The 26,001-nt window shown below is 41.6% G+C and overlaps 1 protein-coding gene and 1 long non-coding RNA gene across 2 annotated transcripts in view; one reads left to right on the top strand and one right to left on the bottom strand.

Annotated features, from left to right (window-relative positions):
• LOC149873667 (uncharacterized) lies at positions 1 to 9,384 on the bottom strand. Its single transcript, XR_016442588.1, has 3 exons — positions 8,926 to 9,384; positions 2,482 to 2,604; positions 1 to 316 (listed from the first exon to the last, which is right to left on the bottom strand). It is a non-coding gene; the product is annotated as an uncharacterized LOC149873667 (long non-coding RNA).
• ANGEL2 (angel homolog 2) overlaps positions 7,139 to 26,001 on the top strand; it is a 23,230-nt gene continuing 4,367 nt past the window's right edge. Inside the window, exons 1-8 of the mRNA XM_090049098.1 lie at positions 7,139 to 7,344; positions 9,448 to 9,881; positions 11,926 to 12,170; positions 15,928 to 15,997; positions 18,121 to 18,542; positions 20,213 to 20,339; positions 21,261 to 21,321; positions 23,313 to 23,476. Of these exons, the coding sequence (XP_089905224.1) occupies positions 7,148 to 7,344; positions 9,448 to 9,881; positions 11,926 to 12,170; positions 15,928 to 15,997; positions 18,121 to 18,542; positions 20,213 to 20,339; positions 21,261 to 21,321; positions 23,313 to 23,476 (1,720 nt within the window). The 5' untranslated portion in view covers positions 7,139 to 7,147. The remainder of the gene's footprint in view (positions 7,345 to 9,447; positions 9,882 to 11,925; positions 12,171 to 15,927; positions 15,998 to 18,120; positions 18,543 to 20,212; positions 20,340 to 21,260; positions 21,322 to 23,312; positions 23,477 to 26,001) is intronic.

A 26,001-nucleotide genomic window follows, 5' to 3' on the forward strand; every position in this document is an offset into this window, starting at 1 on the left:
TCCCAATTCCCATTTCTGAGCATACTATTTAGATACTTGACATTTTCAGCTGCTCACAGCTGGCAGTTTACTGCAGAAATTCTTTATTCTTTTGTATTTTAGTTGGGAAAAAAAATGTGGGCATCTCTGTATCCAGGGTGATCACATTTAGTTCGTTTTCTTAGTAACAAAAGAAAGCATAGCTCATGCAGATAGTGGTACAATTAATAGTCTCCATGATCTTCCAGTAGCAAACCTTCATTTGAAGCCATTTTAAAGTAGGATGCCTGGAGGAGTGAAGGTCTGGACAGGCAAAGACCTGAGTTTCTTTCCATCTCTGGAATTAAAAAGAGCCAAGATAAGTTTGCCTTTCCCTACTTTGCCCCTGGAAAGATTATAAAAAAAACAAACAGCCAGAATGCATTTGTAGTCACATTCAGAAAGATAAGATTCTGGTGGAAGAGAATAAACTTGATCTTTTTTAAAATCAAGGAAACCAAACTTTCTAACATGCTATATGGTCTCCAAGCCTAGGGACAGACATTCAAAAAGCCTGAGCCTAAATTGATTCAAGCTTTGAAAGTTAATCTATCCTTCAGAGATTGAACCAATTTCCAAGTGGATAAACATTCACTTTTGATTCAGAAAATGCAGGCATATAACTGCAGTGGCTCAGGCTAAAAGCTAGGGGGAAGGGCAACTAGCGCATGCCCTCTTTTCCCCATCTACACTGCTGAACTGAGGGGTGTGTGGCCAGGCTCTGGCAGGATGGTATGATTAGGGAGGGGTTTAATCCCCACCTTGGCCTGCACAGTCCCCAGCCAGAATGTGCCTGGAGGGGAAGGGGGACAGGGAGGGGGAAGTAGCCCTCACCAGGCTTCCATCCCCCCACTCACTGCTCAGGGAGTGTAGCCAGACCCCAGGCCACAGCTAGCACTCCCAGGCAAAGGACTGGGGAGGAGGGACAACTGTATGCATCTGTTGATGATACTGAGCTTTTCAAATCTCCCTCTCCCTGCTTCTTCATAGTCTACAGCAAACTGACAGGCATTGCAAGCCAGGTCACTTCTCCCACTTGGCTTGCTGTCAGTATTCAGTAGGGGACAGGGACAGCAGCTAGCAAGGAGCTGATCAGAACACAAAGCTTAAATCAGCCCACCAGGAAAACAAAGCCTCTGTCTCATTAGTTCAAACCCTTCTTAAACAACTTTTGCAAAGCATTTCCAAAGAAGAATGGAGGGACATTACCAGCTAACCTGCTGACTAGCTCCAAAAAGCCCTAAGTGAAACTGAAGACACACACTCACACAGACACCTCTCAGCATTAACTAGCATGAGGGTGTGGCACGACTGTGACCAGATACTGGCTTGGGTCCATGCTGTGGGAGAGGGGAGGGAAGGAGGGAGCAGGGATCCCTGCTTGAGCGGGGCATGGCAGGGGGAAGGGGGGCAAGGCAAGGGGAAGCCAGCCAGACACTGCTGTCTCCCAGCTGCAGTTTCCACCTCCTTCTCAGCCAGCCAAAGTTCTGACTAGGGAAGAGAGGGGTGAGGCCAGCCCTGCTTTCTGGAGCAGACAGCCCAGCCCGGGACTGAAGTCCCCCAGCATGCTTTTCAATTTAATTTGAACCAGGAAGGGGTCTGGGACAGAAGTTCCACGAACCAGTATGACCCAAATCAGTTACGTCTGCTAGATACTATATTCAACCAGGTTTATCTTAAACCAGTTTCAGCCATTTTGAAACTGATTCATGTGCACTGAACTTCTGTTCCGTTATAGGTTTAAACTAGCTTCTGATCACATAAACTGGTTTATGTACAACTTCCGTCCCTATCCCAAATGTTCTCTCAATCCTGGATCTATTATAACCTATAACCCAGGCAGACTTCTATATAATAAGCTAGTCAATAAGCATTTCTGGTTTAAGTCCACTTACCAAAATGTAGCTTGGAAGGGTATATAAGAAACCACTGGAACCAGAGGCAACATCAATTAATAAAATTAATTTAAAACCAAATAGTCAGCCACAATATTTACCAAGACTGCCACTCCATTTTTTAAATTTGTTTCATTGAAACAGATGAAAAAACAAATAGAGCACTACTTTCTTTGGGTGGTGTGTGTAATCACCTGAAGAAAGCAGCAGCATCTTCAACCCCCCTATTATTAGGTCCAAAGAAAGGCCTACTCAAAAAATAAAGCTCTTTTGCAGGTTGTTTTTGAAACAGTACAAAAAGAAAACTTTATTTACATGTACTGACACCACCCCTCAGAGTTCAAACAATCAATGTTCAGATTCAAATAACAATGACATCTATTAATAAAAAGAAAAAAGGAGTGGCTCCTTTGTAAATGTTTAGCTGCAGAACCTGAGTAGCCCCAAATTTCCAGGAATGGCAGCTAATTTATAATAACCCCCCAAAAAATTCCTATTGGGAATCTTATACATCTTCAAAATGAAAAAAAATTTGGATGCGGCAATAGGGAACTCAATATTCAGTTACCACAAGCAGCGGACATGAGAAGTGTCTTGGCTAGAAGGGAGACTTCTTCTGAATTTCTTCTACTGTATGTTAGTTTGCATTTCCTCCTTGCCATCTCAGAAAGGTTTACTTTGAGTTCTTTTCCTAATAGAAATAAATGCAATACAGACGTTAATTTTTCTTTGTGTTTGGTTTCTTACCTGGATATTATTAAATTATTCACTTCTAGTTTTAAAAAGTGAAATGCGTGAGACTCTCTAGGCCCACAAGTTTCTCCATTCAGCCAATGTATTTCTTTCCTGCTCCAAAGTGAAAGATTACGTCAGCTTCTGTCTCTATTCAATCCACAGTTTCCCCTTACCTACCAAAAACATGTACATTTCTAAAAAGGAGATAAATTAGAAATGGAGTATTGTGTGGGTGACAAATATCCCTAAACATTTATTCCTCTATTTCGTAATATTTGTTTTGGTTTTCAGATTTAATTAGCATAAATTTGCTCTTTTACACACATGCGCACACAATTATATTACTATATATTTAAAAAAAAATAATAATCCAGATATATCAGAGTCAAATCCAAAAAGGGTTACTTTGGATGGATGGTTTTATCTATCTGAAAAGGGCCATTTTATAATATTCAGAGTCTTGTTTTCTAAGTGACGCTCTAAGAAAGTTTGCCTGTTAAGTTGGTGAGTTTCATTTTTTATTGTTGCAAAAATAAATGTAGAAGAAGAACCACAGACTATAACATTATTATTGAGATAATAAGTGTACAAGAGTCAGGAATTTAAAAGGTATTATTATTCTTAAAGCTTTGCATGTAACCTTTGCTCTTACAATTGACTCCATAGTTTAAGATTTACAGTACTATATGTGCACTGTGGGAACCAGAACTTTGAATTTCATCAAAATTAGCACAGATTTCAAAACCTGTGTGAACTTCATCACTTTGTCCAAAGATATTAGGAAAAAAAAAAAAAAAAGGTGTGGAATATTGGGGGAAAAAAACCCAGTGCATGCGTTTGTACAGCCAAGCTACATTAAGTTGCGTGGAATTTTCATCACCACATCACAGGATGTAAGAAGTCTGAAACAACACCTGCTAGTGTGAAGAGAAAGTGAAATCAGGATATTATTAAGTGTCCTAAAAAGAGCATGCAAATGTCTACCAAAAAGACGTGCACGACTGTTTCATTTATTGTTTATCATTTGCTCCATGCTCGGCAATATACTTATTTTTGGACTCTGCCACTAGCTAGGTTTGGAAATGTAAAGTCCAATTACATTGGTTATTGCATTGCAAAAGACAATTGCTCACTTTCGCTCCCCCATACAGAAAAACATAGACAGTGATAGTTCAGACATACATTAGCCATTCCTACAACATAAAATAGTTTCAGAACTGGGTAGAGATCAAGCATGAGAGCTCCCCTGAAAACTCATTTTAAAAGGAAAGTTATAAAGCACTGAAGCTACAGGTTTAAAATGAAGGTGCTTTCTTAGCTATAATTTCAGTGCATATGCTGGGAAGGTGAGCGAATAGAACAGCAGTCTATCTTCTTTTACCATCTTGCTGTGATTGGGTCCCACGCAGTCTGTAAGAGCTAAAAAATATCTTGCCCATGAAACTGCTCTTCATCCCAATTTTGTTTCCTAGTCCTGATGAGGGGTCAAGTTCTCAGAAGTCTGCTATTTTTACTAATTAGTCCAACAGAGAACTTACCTTCCCTCTGTATTTGTTTTAGTTTGTGGCAGCCTTGATAGTACAGATATACAAGAGAAGCAAGATTTATACACTGAAGTATCTCTCTTACTGGACCAGCTGCACAGTTGAGAGAGATAGAGAACAATCTTTTAGATTTTAAGCAGCCTTTCTTAGATCTGGGAAAGGAGGAGCCACAGTCCAAATTAAAAACAAGTAAGAACAGTTATTTTAGTTTAACTTAGTTTCATAGACATCAGGGCTGGAAGGGACCTCGGGAGTTGTGTTAATAAATTCTCACTTGAAAGGGAAGTAGAGGTTTCTTATGTTACCACCTCTGAGATGCCTGGTTTTCTCCTTTTCTCATGAGAATCAGTTACCATAGAAGCAGTATTAATGCCAGAGGGTCTGTCCTTTCTAAAGAGAAACAGCACATCTCCCAGTAAGTTAAGAGCAGGACCTGGGCAGAGAGTGTTAAAATCCTAAATGACCAATACAATGGTTGGTCTACAGCTATAGAACAGGGAATCAGAGAGAAGACACTATTCTTGAAGAATATTTCTCTAACTCAGCTTCCCTATTTCAAGTTCCATGAAATACTACATAGCCAGAGCTCCCCCCACCTCATCCCCCCAAAAAAGAATGAAGCAAAGCATCTATGAGAAAGTGTTATTCACATTTAAGGGTCCAAGTCAGCCTAGGCACTAGAAGTTTAAGGAATCAGTTGAGAGAAGAAACAACTTCATATATTTTGAATAAATAAATCCTTTAGGTACCTTTTGCTTTGTCTATTAACAAACCCTTCTCTTTACCAGTATGTCCTTGATTTCCTTTGGATGGACTTCTTTACCTTCATAGTTCTCTTTCCCCTAAACTTTTTATAACCCTCTTCTTCCTTACCGTGCAAGTCTTTGGTATAACCCTATTCAATTACATCTACTGACTACATTCTTTCAATGCTTTTTTAGGTGCCAGAGTAGCACAGGTGTCTTAAATATAGTCCTAAATATCAATATAGTGATTTAAATTCCACATGAGGACTTGCCTCTGTAAGGGAAAAATATTTAAAAGTAGTTGTGTTTACAGTGATTATTGCTCAACTCTTACCATTTCATAACAATGCATTTATCAAATACAGATCTTTAGATGGGTACTTCCCTTTGTCATGCCCTTGTAGCAAGATATTTAGCAGAATTTGCATATTCTGACAGGGCCACACCATGAGTACTTCTGGGATGGCCTCAAACCTGCAACTTCTGAGCTGTCAATTGTATGCCTTAGCACCTGCCACCCTAGCCCTAGAAGCTACTTGATAGTATTAGTGTGTTATGAGTAAAGTTATGGAGGTGGGGGTTGTTTGTGCATACAGTAGAAAAGGGAAATAGTCTTTTAATCCCAAAACTTTGTGGATACCTCGATTCTTTGATTATTTTATGTACACAATCTAATAGGTCTGCTGTCCTAGGAAGTTAAGAAGCTAACTGAAAATTAATTAGCATGTTTACCATTCTGAGGTAAGTAAACTAGCTTTGAAAAAACATGGACTTGAAATGTTAATTGCTCTGAGCCCACTTTAGTTTAGATCTCAGTTTCTAAGTACAGTCTATCCTCTCAACAAATGGGAGAACTTTAAAAATGCATTTAAAAGTCACCTGCATATAACAAACAAGTGAAATGTGGCAAAAGTTTCCAGTTTGATTTATTCCCTATGCGGCAATTGCCCTACTTTTACTTTATCAAAACCCAACTTGTTTTAATGTCCTCTGTGTATACTAATTATTTTAACCCACAATCATTTTATTAAGCTGCACACCTGCATTTGCTCTGTCCTCAAATCGCCTTAGTCTAGCATTTAGCTTACATTACATAGACTGACATAGCGATGGCAGCAATTCCCTCATGCTGAGCATTAAATAGCAGTAGCTATTTCTAGGAAAAAAACCTCCGTAGGCTCTGAATCTCCAAATTAGCTTATGCAGCCAGGTCTCAGTGGCTGATATGGAGCAGCCTGCAAAATTAAGGATTGACAGTGCCTCAGAGAACACCTTGGATGCATGTCATTTACATTCTAAGATGAATAGAAGAATTTTATATTTATGCAAATGTATGTAGTATCCATTACTGAAAAGCAGAAGGAACAACATCAAGTGAAAAACATAGCTGAAAACTGTGTTCAACGCTGCACTGAGCCCCAAGGGCACAAGGGAATCAGGAGGGCCCCCTAAAAGCCATAAGGGTTTCTTAAATAATAATGGCTGAGGCAGGAGAGGGGTATTTGCCTTTTGGGCTTGTGCTTTCATGTTTGTTTCTGCTGCCATGCAAGCCACGTAAGTGCTTCAAGAAAGAAAACTCAACTTGCTACACAGCCCCACAACTCCACGACCTGATGCCTTAAGGGAAAATGCCCAGGCACCCTGTGCCCCACACAACAGGTGTGGCATGCTTGTAACTGTGCGAAGCCACAGCCCTGAATACCACCCAGCATTGGCCTTTTTTGGGCAAGACAAGCCAGCTACTGTGAAGCACCTGTGACACTGACTGCCCCTGGGAGCAGGAAAATGCACAGGGCCTAGTTTCCTAATAAAACCATACTCCTCTGGGCAGAGTAAATTTCAAATGGCCTTTACACTGCTGCAACACAACTACATCCTCCACTCACACCTCCCCCTTCCCCTCTTGCCCTTGCGTTGCCACCCAGAGTGAAGCTGCTAACCCAGCAGCAGCCCTTAACTAAGATGGTGGCACTGCCCTATCACGTGATGCCCACGCCTTCAGCCCTTAACTAACATGGCCGCAGCAGGGAGCAGCCGCCCTAAACCAGCTCGGCTTCAATTTCCTATCAGGCTTGGCGGCCGGCTTGGATTCCCTTCACAAAGATGGCGCCCAGTGCCGCTTCACGAGCGGAGTGAGAGAAGCCGCGAAAGCGAAGCAGGACTACAGCTCCCAGGGGTCCCTGCGCGCGCGCCGGGTTAGGCGGCGCTCATGGGAGCGTGGCGTGTCGCTGTGCGGGGCGGGGCTGCTGCGGTGCCGGGGAAGTGGCAGGACAGAGGCGAAGGTAGCAGGCCGCGGCGGGGCCGGGCGCTGGCGGCGCCGCGGCATGAGCCCCCTCGGGGGAGCGGCGTAGCGCACCCGGAGCGGGAGCTGTGCGCGCCGCCCGGAGGGTTCCAATCCGCCTGGAGGTAACGGCTGCGGGGGGGGAGGGGCGCCGTGGAGCGTTGGGGGATGTGGGCGAGCGACATCACTTGTACACACGTCACACACCTTGTAAACACGTCACGTGTCAACACAAACGTCACACACACCTTGTAAACACACACGTGATGCGAACAGGTCACTTCTCAGCACACACGACTTTTTAACAAGTCCCTGGAGTGCTGTCTGATGCCTTTGGAAACCTCCCTGGCCCTGGATCCCACAGCTTCAGGGAGGCCCCCAGCCAGACTGGCTAGTCGCTACCCTGGCATCCGGAGCAGGGAAGGTGGATCTTTGCTGCCTTGCAAATCTCCCTGTAGCTAAAGACGTTTCTGCAAGTGCTGCAGCTTTATACCGTTGCTCTTGTCCTGCTGAAGTTTCATGCCTTCAAAACAGGAGCCTCTTCTTGGGAAATGTTGGTGTTGATCCTTTAATTTTTTTACTGCTTGTAGCTCGCTTCTAGTTTTTGTGTCATTTTATTTTGAGGGCTTTTTTGGGTGTATAAACTATGTATCCAAATGTATTGTTGCAGACCAGTAGGTAAGTAGAAAAGGGGATTAAAAACCCAAATGGATGGGAATGACCTGTCTAAAATTATTCTAACTGGAAAGAAGTCACTTGAGAGATGAAAGCAACTAATTTTTGTAATTGTTAGCTTGTTGAAAAGAAAGCATGTTGTTTTGGCAGGATTTTCAGACCTCATAATCACTGCAGGTTATATTATAGCTGTCAATAAACGCTATGAAGAAAAGCAAAAAGTATAACTCATCCCTCCCCCTCCATCCCAATTATCTGGTCCCTTCGGTGGGCTATAATTTGGACGCTAAGCTTTGTAATCTTTTACTTAGGAAAATGTAAACCTTTTTGTGGCAAGAGCAAAACATGTTATGATGTAACCAAGGGTGGGCAAAATGGCAGATTTGGATGGTGGATCCCTGCCTGGGGCGTGCAGGGAGTGGATCACAATCCAGACCACAGTGTTACTTTTACAGGATCCCTGTCCCCGGAGCAGCTCCCTACCCAGCTGCGCACCCTGCCAGTGCTGCTGGGGCCGGTCTCTGTGGAAACCTTGGCCCTGCCCTGCTGTTCTGGGGTCTCCATGGAAACTGGCTGCAGCAATGTCGGCAGGGGCTGCTGGGAAATGAAGTCCACTGCGGGCCCAGTCTAGCCCATAAGCCAGACTTTGCCCACCCTGATGTAAACCTACTTCCAAAAGCATTGTACTCCACTTACGTGCCAGCTAAGTGCATGATTTGCTTAACCGCCTAACACTTGCCTGTCCCTGTATCTCACTCACTGTAATAAATTCCAGTTATTTTCATGTTAATTAGATACATAAACTGGTTAAGTGTATAGCATCTTTCAGCCCCAGTTTCTAGCTACCGTAATCCTGTTCCAGGTAACTGCACATTAAGTGCTGTGTGTACTTTGTAACTAAATGAACTCTGTTTAAATTACCCCCAAAAATAGTGACTGGGAAGCAGCTATCAAAGGGGTACCATTAGAAGGCTTGAAAGTGAGGAGAGCTGGTCAGCTCCGGCTATCTGCTTGTATGGAGTATACTGTACCTTAAAGGGTGACTTCTTCCTCTGCAGGAAACTTCTTTGTTGATGTGTAGTAAGGAACTTGTGTAGAGAGGATCGCATCCTAAGCGTACTGACATGTTTCACCTGCCTGCTGGACTCTTGTTGTGCATGCACTGAATATAAAGCTGTGACCAAATCTGAAAAAAAAAATTACCATAAACTAACCTGTTAGTCTACAATTTTTTTCTTGAAGTAGGTCAGCTATGCACATTCCAACTGAAGCATAAAGGGAGAGGTGTTAACCGTTTGACTTTTAAAAATCACATTCTTTTATCCTGTGCATATGACTTTTTAGGTGGAACCTAAAGGGCAAATATTATCCCTCATTATGTTTGTGTGAGTTGATGCATGAAAAACTAGTATTTCTTAATAAATTATGACCAGTACCTTGGGGCCAGTCATGCCTGCAGACTGTATTGTACACTCTTGTTCTGTAGTGTTAGTTGAATAGAAAACAGTGTGCTTTTAAGTAACAATATATTCCTTTTTTTTCTTGTTTAATAGACACTCCATGCTGTTCCATCGCATGCAGAGACTAGGCAGAGACTGGGTTGCCCACTGTGGTACATCTCAAAGATTTTGCTGCAACAGTCAAATTTCCAATTGTAGGAGGTGGATTGGACACTGTACTTGGGCTCCTTATCCATTTCTCGGTACAGGGCACTTCTCAGCGAATTGGAGTCTGCCTCCATTTTTTGAGCCTTGGAGACTGCACCACAACTGGCACTGGCAACCCAGTAACTTCACACAGAGCTCTCTGCTTCATATTTCTCATACCAACATGAAATCTGAGGGGGATGACCCTTCTTCAAAAAGGAGAAAACATAGTGGTGAGAGTTTTTCAAGTCCTGATCAAGAAACAAGCATCTCTAAACAAAATGAAGCTACAGGGCAAGTTACAGCACCTGAAACTGAAGGGAGTCTTGTAAAGGAGAAAGGTGAAGGCAGCTTTTGATATTTTTCTAATTTTGTTCCTAACATTTAACACTGTTTAACAAGCTATAAAGTGCTATCACCTTGTGTTGTGTGCATGCATGCTGGCAACCACACTAGAAAAGTGTCACACTAGGACAGGTATTGAAATGGCAAATATTGTATTTGGTCGGTCTAAATTTTCTGGTGTCAAAACCAGAATCTTCCAAACAGTTCTGAGCTTGCTCCACTTGCCAGCAGAAAATTGTCTTTCTCAGTGTAACTCTTGTTTTCTGCCTTCCCCCCAAGTGACACCCTCAGGTGGACATACTTGATTGTTGCCCTCTATTTTTCTAGCCATCATTTCAGCAAATCTCTGTGCTCAAAAAGATAAGGCGTGGTAATCTGTTCTGTCTTTCCCTTTCAACTCCTTTCAGATAATAGTTTGGCTTAATGACACCAGGAGAAACCAGTGGTAACTACTGTCAGGCTTCAATCTGACTTCTTATAGGCCTCAATTTGGTAGGCATTTACAATTTAAAAAGCAACAGAAAATTAGGTTATGTTGTACATAGGGGAGTCCTGTCTGGAGGTATCATTTCTCTCTCATCTTGCTCTGAGGTCCAAAACCCTAGCTCCATTGGGTTTCTTCACAGGCTACAGGGGGTAGAAACCATTGTTTCAATGGGGTCCTCTCACTACACCCTAATAGCAAATACGCAGTGATGTAGGCCTGACACTGCCTTGCCGGAGGGAAGTAGAAGTAACAGAGTCCTCATTTATTGTTTTGCTCACACCCTGCAAGAGAAAGGCAATGATAGAATCTTTTTCATTGTCTCACACATCCCCGCATTCTCTTCTACAAGAGGAGCAGGGTAGCATCAGCTCAAGTGTTAATGCTATTTTGAGCTTTGTGTTGATTAAGGAAGAAAACATAATTCACAGAATCCTTCATTACTTTTAAATGCAGTGACAGAATTATCTCCCTGCCCATCCCAGAAGATTTTCTTTCCAGGTAAAGTAGATTAACCTAAATATAATTAAACAGTAGAAAGGAACTGCTTAACAGCAGTATGTCACCAGTGCATAGCATAAGTAGTTAAATTCCAGCTTCCTTTTACAGAAGTAAGAGGCATAAAGAAAACATTGACCTTGGGTTACCTTATGCACACTTGGTCAGAATAGATTTACAACTCAAAAGCAGTTGAACTGTAATTCAGTAACTAGTCAATGTTTTGTGGACATGCTCTTTCTCTGACCAAGTCCCTTAGATAAAGAATTAAGCTTTTTGACTGCCTCTCTTTCATCAGCTGTTCTTTTTAATATGTTATATATTGCAGGGAAGTAAAATGCATCAAATCTGTATGGTTGTAACTCCAAATTTCAAAGCATATGAAAGCTTTCTGAGGGCATTTATACACATACCTTTTAGTTCTCAGGTGCGTTGAAGATTTGCTGCTTCGGAGCAGACTCGATTAATACACACACCATGCTGCGCCACTTGCAGTTGTATAAGTGGCAAAATGTGCATCAGTGCAGAGAAAATGGTGGCAGTGCACTTTTGAACTAAAGTACCTCTAAGGTATTTTTGTTCAGAAAGTGGCCCACCACTGCTTTCTTCGCACTGATATGCATTTCGCTGGTTATACAACTGTAAGCATCACAGCACCAGGTGCTCTTTAAAGCACCCGGCAGTGCGACTCTTACCACGTAAAAATGCCCTCTGTGCCTCAAGTGCCTTAACTCCCCAGGTCACTAGTAAACTCTTTGAATAACATACATATCAAGCTGACCATGAGGGTTTCCATAGGACATGAGGTTTCTCTAACCTCAGAGAAGTCTGAAATGTGGAGTGCACAGTGACTACAAGCTTTGCAATTCATGTTGATGAAGCTTAACCTCAGTCTTGAATGGAAGGTCTGAAATATTTCGAAACGTGCCAGATACCAACTTGGCTATAAGTTTCCTTAGACAAATTGAGCTACATTGAATAATTTCTTAGGTACAGTAGTAGAACAGAAATTAACAACACGTTACATAATTTTATTTTGCTGTTTAATATTTTAACAGGAATGATCAAGAGACACTGGGAGTATTTCTGTCACCGTAAAAAAAAGAAGATCCTTGAAGATCAGGAAATTGACCAAAACAATACAGAAAATGAGTTTGATTTTACAGTGATGTCCTACAATATCCTTTCACAGAATTTATTAGAGGATAACTCCCACCTGTATAAACACTGCAGATGGCCAGTATTAATCTGGGGTTATAGATTTCCCAACATTCTACAGGAAATCAAAGAACTGGATGCGGATGTAAGTGAAAAACAACACCAATATTGCTGGGAAAATATGCAGTAATGAGTAGTAAGTCCTTGCAGATTTGACTTTTATGTGATCTAGTGACTGTACTGTATAGTAAATTCAGCTGTTGTTTTGAGTTGTAGCATAATACTTGATTATTAGTTCTAGTTCATGTTTACCATAATAATGCTTTCTGGGTGATCTAAGCCTGAGACCATGCAAGAGGTCACCATTGTTTTACACGCATACTCCTGAAGCTGCCTCTGAGCACTTTCTAACTAAATTTCAGGGCTAGTACTTCATTTTCAGTTTCTTTAACCTATAAGCTGCTTTTGTTGTTCAAACCCTTCCTCATTATCCCATCATACCTTCCATGACACTTTCCTTTCCTAAATCTCCTATCTTTCATATTAAATGTTAAAATTATAAAGACAAGTGTTCCAAAGTTAGGAAATGCCAAGATTAAGTTTGCTTTTGCAACATTATTTCATCCTCTTTGTGCTTCTGACACAGTTAAGACACAGTTCCTAATTGCATGATCACATGCATTCCCCCATCTACCACCCATATGATTTCTGCCCCCTTCAGTGCATAGGATGGGGCTCTACTGGGGTTGAATAAGGGTTCTGTACCAAAGGATGCTGCTGTCTGTAGGCTGTTTTGCCTCATTTGTTGCAGAAGGTAGAAGGTGTGGTGTGTAATACATGTGTAAAGTACAGAATTACAGGTAGAGAAAGCAGAGTGTAATGGTTAAAGCTGTTAGATGCTGCTCTGGAGAACTGGGTTCCTTCTCTGATGTAGGGTTTCTATGTAACGTCATTTTTATTTTCTTTTTTTTCCCCCCACAACCAACCTTTTTTTCTCTCCCCCATCCCAAACTCTTGAATGTTCTACTTGAAACCCTAGGTTCTGGTTTGTGAAAGTGCTGAATAGAGCTAGCTAGGGAAACTTCCATCTCTAGCTTTTGAGATTACAGAAACCCTTCTGTCCCATTTTGGAGTAAATTGAGTTCATCCCAGTGTTTTTAACAAAAATCAGAGGGATGACTCCCCTGCAGCATTAGAACATACAGCCTGATATAATGCTTATCTGGGATTATTTTATTCCCTGCTTTGAATCAAGGTAAGTGCCATTGCCAGCAGGTTGTTAGCTGTTCTGGGGTGATCTTTCATGTTGGAGCTGTTCCAGTTTACATAAATTAAATGTTCATTGAGCCAGAGACAGAGAGAGACGTTTATAATCCAGTGGTTAGAGCACTTGCTTGAGATATACGAGATATAGGGACTAAAACCAAGGTCTTCCACTTTTCAGATGAATCCTGTGACCACTGGGTTATTGAATGGTTGGGTGCATCTCTGTTTCTGACTCCATTGTAGGCCTGAAAAACGCTCCAGTAAAAAGTTTCAGTTCTAACAAATTGGCCTATGCGACTAAAAGGTTTCAGCCAGAAATCCTGAGCATTCAGGTGCAACTGAAGTCTTTAGGAGCTCAACATATAAAGTGTTATATAATGCTAAATATATTGAAAAATCATGTCCTTTTAAGAGCTATCCAGAACTAGTGGATGCTTTTGACATAAATATTTATGCCTTGGTTCCCCATTTTATAAAATAAGGGTAACAGTACCTCCCTAACTTGCAAAGGAGTGGTGAAGCTTGTTGTTTATGAAGTGCTTTGATAAAATGAAGTGCATTACCAGGAAAATAATAATCTTAACCTCAGTGTAGGTTTGAATACTAGTTAAGGTGTTTGAGCACCATGTTTTATATTGAAGAGAAAACTGTACAGGTATATTGATTAGTTGTTCATTTATTGGGCATCAACTATCCTATGCAATGGATGAGGCAGGGGAAAAAACAGTATTTCATTGTGTAATTACAAGCTGTATCAGGATGCATTAAGAGGTGTTAAATTAAGGTTGCATAGGAACCTAACTCCTGTGCAACCTTATTCAAGTTCTTTGAATTCAATTTCATGTGTGTTTATAGATAGTAAAAATATTATGCATTTTAGGCTGTAGAATGAATATTGGGACCCCACCATGAAGCTTTGTTTCTACTTTAGAGCCCTTTGTTCAAATGGGTAGTCAAGCAGCTATACCTCTCTGGAGCCTTCCTTTAGAAGGCAACAAGTTTTGCCCTTAGATTTACTATGCTGATTTTAATCAGCTTCTAAATAAGGGGTGGGCAAAATGGTGCATCCAGCCAGCAGCCTGACTCTATTTCCCAGCGTCCCCTGCCTGTGTGACTGGAGCCAGTTTCCATGGAGACCGCAGTAGCAGCCATGCTGTGCTAGCCTGAGACTGGGGCTTCCATGGAGACAAGCCCCAGCAGCGCTGACAGGGTGCATAGCAGGGCATGGAGCAGCTCTGGAGCCAGGCTGGGAGCTTAAAGCAGTGACAGTGTGGTCCAGAGCCAGGGCAGAGCTGTGATCTGTAGCTTGCATGCCCCGGACAGGGACGTGCAGGCAGCTGATTGCAGCTCTGTCCCAGCTCCTTGCAGCAGTGACGGTGGTCCAAAGCTTAGGAGGAGCTTTGCGGGGGGTATAGCTACCCCTCCCAGTGGCGCTGACACCACTGAAGCTGCCTGCCCTGCACAGGTGGCAGCAGTTGAGCCTGCCCTACTCTCAACCATAGCACAGCACCCCTTCAAGCCCCACCACCAGGAAGAGGATGGCACCACTGCTGCCTGCCAGCATTGCTGGGGCTGGTCTCCACGGAAACCCCGGCCCCATGCTGTCACAGTCGGGCTGCTGCTGGGGTCTCCATGGAAACCAGCCCCAGCTATGCAGGCAGGGGCTGCTGAGAAATGGAGTCCACTGCCAGATGGATCCAGCCCACAGGCTGGACTTTGCCTGCCCCTCTCCTAAATTATAAACCTGAGACCAATTGTAGTTCTATAATATATAGGCTTCCGGGCTTCACACTCACCATGGCGAAGTACTGGGTCCTTCTGCAGTGAGAGAAAGGTAGTTGTTTGCAATATGAGTGTCTTTCACATGACACTTACCTTGTCATTACAATAGCTATTTCTCCTAGCGTTCTCTTCTTCCCACTCCAAGTTGCTCTACAGTAACTAAGGTGCACGTAATTTTTGCCACCTCCTATCCCAGAAGCAGTGGGCGGTTTTGAGCTGCAGCTTACAGCCTGAAAAAATGTACATTGCCTATGAGAAGTAGGAAACTTTGGCAAGCAGCCTGGCCTACAGAATCTAAGTGTAAGCTTTACTAGCCTTGTGGCAGTGGCAATAATTACCTTAATGTAGGAGGCATATAAACGTACATGGTGCTTTCTTCAGGCTTTGGTAAAGAGCTTCAGAGTGTCTGTTCCTGGAATTGTCAAGCTGAATTCCTTGAATTTATTCACATATGCAGATGTTTACTGGTTTGGGGGTTAAGTGCTGATTTGTTTTCAGTAAGACTGTGACTTCCCAACAAGTCATCTCTATTTAAATGTTAGATCCTTGTCATCTGTATTTTGTAACTTAGCCATTTAATAAGTCTTCATGACAGGTAAAAAAAAAAATCCCCCAAAACCCATAAATTATACATATTTCAGTAATGATTTTGTTTTCCCCTTTAAGGTAAACATTCCTAACAATACTAAGCAGTTTTTATATAGCAGAGTAAACTTTTCTATGGAACTATTTATGGAGGTTAAAAACCTAAACTTATGGGAATATTATAGACTTGCCAGTTAACAAGTCAGCCTTTATTAAAATATTTTTTTGTTAATATATTTAAATTCAAATAGGACAAACTCTTTTTTCAGGTACTTTGTTTACAAGAAGTTCAAGAAGACCATTATAGAACACAAATCAAGTCAAGTTTGGAATCCTTGGGTATGATGAAATGTTTTTGCCCCACTTCTTTGCTTCCTCCTCATTAGGAATGAAGAAACATAGAACTAGAGGGGAGTTTCCTGAGTTATACCAGGCAACTGGACTCTATTACAGGCAACCACATGACATAATCCCTTCTGTAAGCTCATCAATCTCCATCTGCCTTGAAAGCTAAGCAGAAGGCAGGGCAGAGTGGCAACTTAGAGACTATCTGGTTCAGAGGCCTACACTTTTGTAGGCAAGACCCTACTTCATTATATGGTAAGTAGACTGCAGCCTGTGAAATCTCACACCACTCTGAACCAGTTAGTCTCTATGGGTGCTTTTACACGTGCGCCAGGGTGGGAGGTCAGTGCTTTAATTAGAATGGCACTAATTAAAGTGCTGCCACATCTCATGTATCAGCATCCCCGCACTTAAAAATGGCAGCAGGGGCACTTGAACTTAAGCTCATTCAACAAGCTTTAGTTCAGGCACCCCCACCACCATTTTTAAGTGCAGGGACGCTGATACACAAGACACAGGAAGCTGCTGAAGTGTGGTAATTGCCCTGATCCTGCAGACTTGATTAATCTAGTCTGCTCTGATGTGTTGGAATTCCAGCTCGTTGAGGCAACCTCCATGCTTGTGTATAGGCACCCAAAGGTGCCATAACCCCCCATCCTTCTGCCTGACTTCAGACTAACACAGCTAACTATCTCTACCTTAAATGCTTGTTAATTTTTAGAACCTGCTATTCCCATTAGAAGTCTGTTCCTAAGCCTTACTCCTCTGATGCCTTGAAACTTTGCTAGTTTAGTCTAAATGTATTTGTCCTCATGCTAGCATTGTCTTTTAGCTTAAATACTGTATCTCCCCAAAATCAAGACCTTGAATTTAAGACAGGCCCCCAATAATTAGATACTCTATATGGAAAATGTGTAAATTTGTTATCATTTTCCAGGTATAAAATCTAATTATCAGAGGGTTGCCTTAGATTTCCCTGCTACAGCAGGGAAATGTGTGTGGCTGGGGAGTCAGATGGTTGAGACTGTCAAAATCCCCCTTGCCCTCTGCCCCCTCCCTACTTTTTTTCCTGCAGCCTTCCTACCACCCCCACCTCTCCCCACCACTAGTACTCTTCCACCTGTGGTGTGGCAGAAGCTACAGAGGGCAAGTGAAGTGCGGGACAGATGGCTGCTGTGGCTCTGACTCTGGCCCTGACCCAGATTCAGGGCCAAAGTCAAAACCATAGGAGCTGCCTGCCTCCCTGCTCCCCTGCTTTGTATGCAGATCTGAGCTGAGAGGCTTTCCCCGCCATTCTTATTGTGGGGAACCTCATATTAGATTTGAGTAAATATGGTAGTTCTCTTTCCTCTCTGGTGTTGCCTCTACCCTAAAATATGTAGAGAATATACTTGCAATAGTCCATATACCACTGGGGGAAGAGAGAGGGATTTTTTACACAGCAAAAATTGGACTATTAAGTATTACTTCAGGGCCTGCTTATGTACTCCTTATCTTAAACTTTCACGTTTAAGTTCTGCCTGTGTAGTGTAAAACTAGACTCGCAGTTGCCTTCCTGTGTACCATGAGCTATGATCCTGTAGATTGCTGAGTGCCCTCAGCTTTCATTGGCTTCAGAAATAAAAGAGACAAACTTTAAACAATCACATCATTGCTGTATTAAAAATGTCTAAAACAACTCCTGTGTTTTAAAGCTCTTCATATAATATTTCCTGACCTGCAAAGACCTGTCAAGTACTGTTCCTCATTGGAATACTTCAAGTAATGCATCTCCAGTGTGCTCCAAAGCAGTGTAACAATACTTTAAAGGACCAGTCATCTTGCATATGACTGACTTGTCTGATGACAAAGGGGAAAAGCATAATGGCTATCTCATATTATCAGTTCAGAACTGCATATACCACAAAAGATACTGGATTAGATTTATTATTCAAATTAAACTTAAAAGAAAAAAATGTTCTGTGTCCAAATTCCTTAGCCACAAGGAAATTATTCTACAGATATAGCAGGCTTGGGGATTGATTGCTTTGGATAAAATAGAGCAGTTTTATTTTTCTTAAAATTATTTAGATATATACAGTAACATCTTTTGATGTTTTGAATTATTTATCTTATAGGGTATCATTGTGAATATAAAATGAGGACAGGAAGGAAACCAGATGGCTGTGCTATTTGCTTCAAAATGTCCAAATTTGATCTGATCTCCTCAAACCCAGTAGAGTTTTTCCGCCATGATATTTCACTTTTGGACAGAGACAATGTTGGACTAGTTTTGCTTCTGCAGCCCAAGTTTCACTGTAAAGCTACTGCTGCGGTCTGTGTAGCCAATACACATCTGCTGTATAATCCAAGACGAGGGGATATTAAACTGACCCAACTGGCAATGCTGCTGGCAGAGATTGCCAGTGTTGCCCATCAGAAAGATGGCAGCTTCTGTCCCATTATCATCTGTGGTGACTTCAACTCAGTTCCTGGTTCTCCACTGTACAGTTTTATAAAGGAAGGAAAGTTGAATTATGAAGGACTTGCTATAGGAAAGGTAGGTGTCCTTTTCACCTAGCACGTATTGTAGTTAATGCTGATGGAAAAGCAGTATTTCTTAGTTAAGGTCACAGTTTAGTTTACAGCACTAACCCAGTTTTGACCTCCGTTTTGAAGTCTACAGAGGAAACTGCCACAACGGTAAGTTTGGTTTGGTGCCAAGTGTGTGTGTTTTTTGAGCAGTGCAACTTTTTAACTCTTGGTTTTGTGGCTCTGCCAACACAGTAGATCTTGAAAAACCATATACATTCTATTAAAAGTAAGAACCTGAACCCTGCCTCCCTCTTAATTCAGTTTGTTGTTTAAAATTATTCCCAAATGATTTGGACGTTTAGAAAACATTCCTCTTCTTTCTTAAATCTTCTCCCCTACCACCTACAAAAACTTAAATTTTACAACCAGTGTATAGTCAGGCCTAAATTTTCAGCCAGGCTTAGACCAAGGTGCCTTTTTGTAGGTACTAGTTGTGCCTATCAGAATGCATCCATAATGTAGCCCATAATTCAGATGTGAGCACCGTATTAGGATTTCAAACATCTCAGGTAAAAATTGCCTCCCTGAGAAGTATATTAAAATTCTGAAAATGTGGCTTACGTATTAATAACGTTGGCTTTATTGGCACTTATAGTTGTATGCAATGCTGTGCTGCTTTGCATCATTGTTACAGAAACTTGGGACACTTTGAGGGGACACCTAATCAGATGCAGTTGTGTCCTTTATAGGAAATTATAATCATATTATTATAGCTGAAGTTGGGCTGTATTGAGAAGCAGTACTGTAAAACAATAAAGGTATGGTTATCAGGTGACCAAAATAGAAAATGTGTTAACGTGATGATCTGTGTTATAATATTCTGTGAGTTTAGTGTACATGTATATATACTCATTGCTTTAAGCCCAGTTTACGGAAGTGGGAGTTTCCTCCCTTTCTTCCTCCGAGGGCCTTATGGGTGAGGGCAAGCAAAACTCAGGGGCATCTGGACCCCAAGCCTCTGGGCTTGGGCCTACAAGTAGGATGCCTGCCAAAGGTTTTGGAAACATCTGAAGCACCAGATCGGGGTGGAGAATGTTTGTTTGCCAGTAGTAGGGTCACTTATGGTTCTGGATTCTAGGATTTGGAATTAGTTTTGGCTAATTTCACCTCGGATACAAATTATATTTAAAAAAAAAACCCACCCCAAAAATGTATACTCATTAGTGAGGTGTTAAGTGAGATTTGATTCAAAGTAACAAGCATCTGATACGGAAAAATTTCCTGTTGGTGGTGTTAATTGCCCAGCAGAAACCATCACTTTCTTTAGCACCCGTGTTGAGTTAACTTGTTTCCAGAAGATTAAATGCCACAGTGTTGAAAGCAGCATCAGTAATAAATGAGCTGACTTAATATTGTTAAAAACTGGTCTTGGCACACTCTCAGCTTAATCTCACATGAATAATCATAGAAAATCTTTATGTAAAGATGATATTTTTTTATTTACAGTTGCTTTATTTTTGTTTAAAAAGAAAAAGCTTTGAGGAACTACTATAAAAAGCATGCTTTTCTTCTGTCTCTAGCAGCATGGTGGCTATGTTTGTTTAATTGGATTGCGATTGATTTTAAGAATATCAAAGTTTATTTTGTGGTCTAAATCAGATCTTGTATAATACAGACATGTACATTCTTCTGTAGGTGTCTGGACAAGAACAGTTTCCTAGGGGACAAAGAATCTTATCTATTCCGATTTGGCCTCAGAGGCTGGGCATTTCTCAGAACTGTGTGTATGAAATACGACAACAGCAAAGGGAAGAACATTCAGGTAAGTTTCTGAATAGGGAAACTGATGATTCTCTGAAAACGTCATCCATATTCTCAGTTAAAAGCCAAATATTTTTTTCCATAAAAAACATTTGGGCCCTGATACTGCAAACTTGGATTTATTGGAACCCCTCAGACAAAGTTATTCACCTGCCTTAGTATTTACTTGGAAAGATAATGTCATTTGAGATGAAAATGCAGAAACTAGCTGGAAATATTAAAAAATTACTTTTGGATATCTCTAAAACTGTCCCTCTAACACTTCCTGTCCTTGTGTCATTTAAATAAATAGTATGCCACTTGAAGGGGTATATATATTTTAGGTAAAATATTTGGAGCTGTACAAATTTGTTTGAAGGGACTCTTAGGAAAGAAGCTGGAAATTTAATCTTAATGGATTATTTTCCCTGTTAAAATAAAAAATAGTATTTGAATATGTTATACTAAACCAGGGCTGTCCAACTAGTGGCCTTCAAGCCACCTGCAGCCTCCAGACTGCTGGTCCAGGTGCTGCTTTCCCTACTGCACTCCTACCACTCCTGGACTCTAAGTTCTCCATCACTCCCCCAGTTTCTGCTTCCTGCTCCTGCCACCTCCAGGGGACTGGGCAGTGCAGCCTGTGTGGACGAAGGAACCAGTAGGAAGTTCAAAGACGTAGGGACCTTGCACGGCACAATAGGGGTTCCCTGCCACACAGTGCAGTGCAGCAGGGGAGCCCACGTGGCGTGGCAGGGTGCCAGCATGGGTGGAGGGGGACACAATTTAGCATATGGCACAGGGTGTTTGGCTGGGGAGGCATGCAGCACCCAGCCACCCAGAATTTGGATAGCCCTGTGCTAGGCTACTTTCTTCACTAGTTTTCTTTAGTGATCTGACTGCCTTCATTTTGTAGCATTGATTAGAAAATCTTTTTATTTTGTAGGAGAAGAGATGAAAGAACCACAATTGGAGAACTCTCAGAAGATTGTGATAGCAGCTGAAAAGTATGTTTGGGAAAATCTTCAAGGTCAATTGAAAGATAGTTCCCCCCACACCACCAATCCAAAACCCAGGGCATGTGTTATATGACTTCAGACTTTAAAAACAGAACATAAATAAAACCTCTGGGGGGTTTCCCTCATAGACTACTGAAATGAACATGTACATAGACAGTAGAATTGTTGTTCAGGAACATTTGTCAAAATGGATAGAATCTCTCCTAGATCCTCCTCTTCTCCAGTAGAAATGAGAAAAATCAAGTCAATTCAACTACCAATTCATGCAGTATGTCTCTTTTATCAAACACTGCCTAGCAAGAGGCTAGCCAAATTCCACAACTCTGTTCTGGTGGGTTAGTCCAGGAGGTATAGCATTGTGCCAGGCACTTTGATTTACACCTCCAGTTGGTCTGACAATCTAAAATTACATTTTTAATGTTTCAGAGTTCTTATATTAGTGCCCTTATTTTCTGGATGCTTTTGAAATATAAATTAATAACTTGAAAATAGAGGCCAGAAGGAAAGTAGATTCAGGATAACTATGCAGAAAACCAAAATCAACCTTCATGTAAATGTGGAAGAAGATTATCGCAAATTGAATGGGATTCGAATTAAAATCTATAAAGGACCATGTCCATCCAAGGTAGCTGATGTATATTGTTCCAAACTTAAGAGATGCAGTTACATGAAGTAGCAAAGCTGATGTGTGGAGCCGTTTCACTTCTGTTCATTAGAAGATGCTTTGACACCTGTTTACCTCTGGATGCTTCAAGTCCTGCTTGTAGTGATTTCCTCTACAGCCAAGCCATTGAATTTTAAGGCCAGCTTCAAAAATCATTCTCAAAAGTGGTAGTACTTTCCAGCTGCTTAAATGGTGGTATTTCGTCCCTTTGATCATTTTGGAAATGCCAATCCAGCATGATAGAGAAAAGAACTTGGTAGATCAAATGGGAGAGCAAGAAAAAGAATGATTATTTGCTTTTCTACCCCAAGAATTCCATAAAGCACTTGCTTTTTCTCTTTACTGAAATTAAGGAATACTAAGAATTGCATTTCTTTGATTGGTTTGTTTGTAAGAAGGTAAGGCAGAGGGGCATGTTCAGTGACTTAATATAAAAGCTCTTTTATCTTCCAGAAAGGTTTCTTAAAACAATAAGGAAGTTGCTGCTGGGCTGGATTGGGGTGGGAAGCTGTGCAGCTGGGTTTGCATGGATGGGAGAATTGTTATGTTCATGTGCAGAAGAGCTAATCCAAATGCAGCATTTTAAGACTTAATGAAGCCTAAATTGCAATAGACTGAACAAATTCAAGGGAAATGAGACTAAATGAATTGAACTGAGTATAAAATAGCTTAGACCCGAGGAAGGGCACTTAATGCCCAGAAGCTTGTCCAAGAGGTCTGCCAAGTATACAGTTGGTCCAGTATAAGACATCACAAAAATCCTTGCTGCTTGCATAAAATATCTATCACCATTAGTGTCCATCAGGCAGTATAGTAGTCCTTATAGAACCAGCATGGTCATAGGTAGCACAAAATGAAAGTATTTAGTAATTCTATACAAAAAAGCCTGGGTTTTTTTTCTGTACACTGAAGGAGGGGATAAGACTGGGATTTAGGACCCCTCCATATTTACAGTTGCCCAGGATCATTGCCTGAAATCCCAGGTGCATTTGAGAGATGATGTTGATGTGTTCTGAGTGTATGTAACATCTTACAAAATGTAAATAAGGTAAATTTTTCATGTGTGCCTAAATCTCATAGAAATGAGAGGCTCACAAGTGTCTAAACCACTTCTGAAAATGAGTCTTGGACAACTCTGAAAAAAATTGGTCTTCAGTCCCGGCTCTTCTTATAAGTTAACCTGTCTCAGTACAAAAGTGTATTAGCTATTTGTTGTGTAAAGACTCTGCAAGTACCGATGTTACTGTTTCTTTATACTACAGTTTTCTTTAGTAGCAATAATGAAGCAAAATGCTCTTGTTTCATTCCTGTTTAGGTTATCTTCAAAATTACAGCACCATTTTAAGTTATCTTCAGTCTATTCTCATTACCTACCTGAGAGTGGACTTCCAGAAGTAACAACCTGTCACTCCCGAAGTGCTGTCACTGTGGATTACATTTTCTATTCTGCTGCAAAGGATGATATCACTGCCCCGCCAGGTAATAAAACTCTGTTCAAGTACTAAAGCACTCCTAAAAATAATCTCCCTGCCAAATGAAAAAGGTCAGAATCTAACACAGTTCAGTTCAGAAAAGGATATGTACTGATCACTTCATAAATTTAAAGTACACAGAAGATAACCTCAGTGATTTAAGGATGCCCAAACATGCAAGTGCCTGCCAGGTAAGGGCTCATAGTTTTAGTATTCCATGTTCTTCATCTTCGTACTAACATAGTGGCAGTCTTCTGACTGGCTTAGGAGCCAGGGTGTTACTTGGAGACATGCTCTGAAAAGAGAGACATAGATAGGTGTTAGTCTGAAATCAAGCAGAAGGCCAGATAAATTTGCACCTTATACTAACCAAAGTGTGTGTGTGTGTGTGTACACACACGCACACATGCGCATATAATATATATATACACACACACACACAAGATTTCTTGAGCTGAAGCTCACTTCTTCAGATGTTGAGAAGAGCCACAGTTAAGTTGAAGATACAAGTGTATCTTCACAACTATGATCAAAGTACCACTGCAACTATTTCATTGCCCTGGTTCTCTGCTGAGCTTACAGTATGTGTTGGTCATCCTCTGTAGAGCATGGTTAGCGGCCTGTGTGGACTTTTAGCTATACGTATTTGCTGATATTTCTGTAGTTCCTTAACCTGGATTTTCAGGGAATTGGAGGCTTCAGACAAATGCTAAAAGGACAGCAACCTCTTTCTTTCACTAGTACTCCACGTGGATCTGGTGACTAGACCAGTGCGACGGATGCTTTCTCCCCCTCCATTTCACATACCCAAAGCTTCCACACTTTCAAAAACATGACAGTAGAGACTCCTCATGTGCACTGGAGATGATGAATAACTGAACTTTTTAACAGACCTGGAACAGTATTAGTGTGTGTCCCCAGCAACAACCTGCATGTCTCAAGGTGTCTCAGTCTGGTATGAAACCTCTCACTAGAGCAGCAGCTGAGTGTGTTCAGTTATGCCACAATTCCCTGCTTGTAGTTGCAGCTGAAGCTCACCAGGTGGTGCAAGAAAGACATGAAATGTCTAAGTATGCACCCCTTGGTAGCTAAGATGCTGTCAGTGGCACAGTGCCTCGCTCACTGGCAGAGGTATAACAAGGTAGCTGGCATCCGGGACAGCGGGACACCTGGAGGCTGTGGCAGCTTCTTGCTGTTGCTGTGCCACTGGCACAGTTGCACAGCTGTGATTGCAATTGTTATTTTTCAGCATCCCCCCTCCATCCCTCCCTCTGTCTGCACCTAGGACTGCTCTCCCAGTTGCCCCACCTTAGTTGCGCTACTGGTCCCTAGATTTGTGATGGACCTATGGATACCCCTGAGTAACCAAAATGGCCATGCTTCTCCTGCTTGATCCTTAAAGTAATTCAATCACTTGTGCAGGGTAATGAGCACTTGAAATTGTAGAAATCCTATGAAGCTTCCCCAAATTATTCTGCAGTGTAACATGACCAACTGAATAATCTTCCAGTTAAAACCTAGAACAGAGAGATCCTGATTCTGCTCTTTAACTGTAGGCTTCCAGTGGGATCTCTGAAAATCACTGAACTCTTTGTGCCTCAATTACCCTATATGTAAAACGAGCATAATTCTTCGTTCACCTCAGTGGCGTAGCAAGATTTATTTGATTAATATTATGAATCTCAGTGGTGCTTCAGGCCTCTGGTGTGTATAGACTACATGGCATTAAAAAAAGGATTGAGAGTTTGATATGGACTCTAGGGTTAAGTAACTTTGAAAATGAACAAAAAAGAAAATGCTTGGGTTTTTGCTAAAAGTTTGGCAAAGGGACATCATGGTTTGTGACAACCAGGTTTTTCTGCAAAGCCAGGACTCGTCGCATACTGAAGAGTAGGAGTTTGCTGAGACTGTTCAGTTACCTTAGGGGTATCCCTGAAGTGAGTGAATAGCTTCATCCATGAAGACAGATCTTTGCTGCAGCTGGTGTTGTTTTGGGTACAACCAGAATCTGCATGAAACAGTTCCAAAAGGGTTCAGGAGCCTTGAGCCGTGTTCCTGAGCTGCCTAAACAGGTCCATGACTAGTAGGCTTCTCTTTAAAATAATGGTTGCTGCTGGCTCATTAGAGCTCTGTGAAACGGCTCAGCTGGTTAAGGAATGCAGTTTTTGAACCAGCTGAGAAGCTTTACAGTGACCCAGCATCCTCTGAAGTTAGCTGTTGGCTTGTGAACATCACGAGCTCTGCGAGAGCCACAGAGCTCCTACACTGGATGAATACTTTCATCTTTGACAACATGACAACTTGTGTGTCATGTTCAAACTGGGGGCAACTTATCAATTATCTTCAACAACCATGGTTGCTGAATGCTCTCTCCTTCAACTGTTGTCAATTCTAAGAGGGCCAGTTGGCTGGACACTTCATGTGTAATCTGGTTCTCTGTGAAAATAGTCTTTGTTTGAGTTGCCAGTCTGTGTTAACCAAAAAAATTGACACATGAGCACCACAAATACAGTTCTGCACTGCATCAGTAGG

The sequence above is a fragment of the Crocodylus siamensis genome, chromosome 1, assembly GCF_052110815.1.
Source record: "Crocodylus siamensis isolate JL-2025a chromosome 1, ASM5211081v1, whole genome shotgun sequence".
In the NCBI taxonomy this organism is placed as follows: Eukaryota; Metazoa; Chordata; order Crocodylia; family Crocodylidae; genus Crocodylus; species Crocodylus siamensis.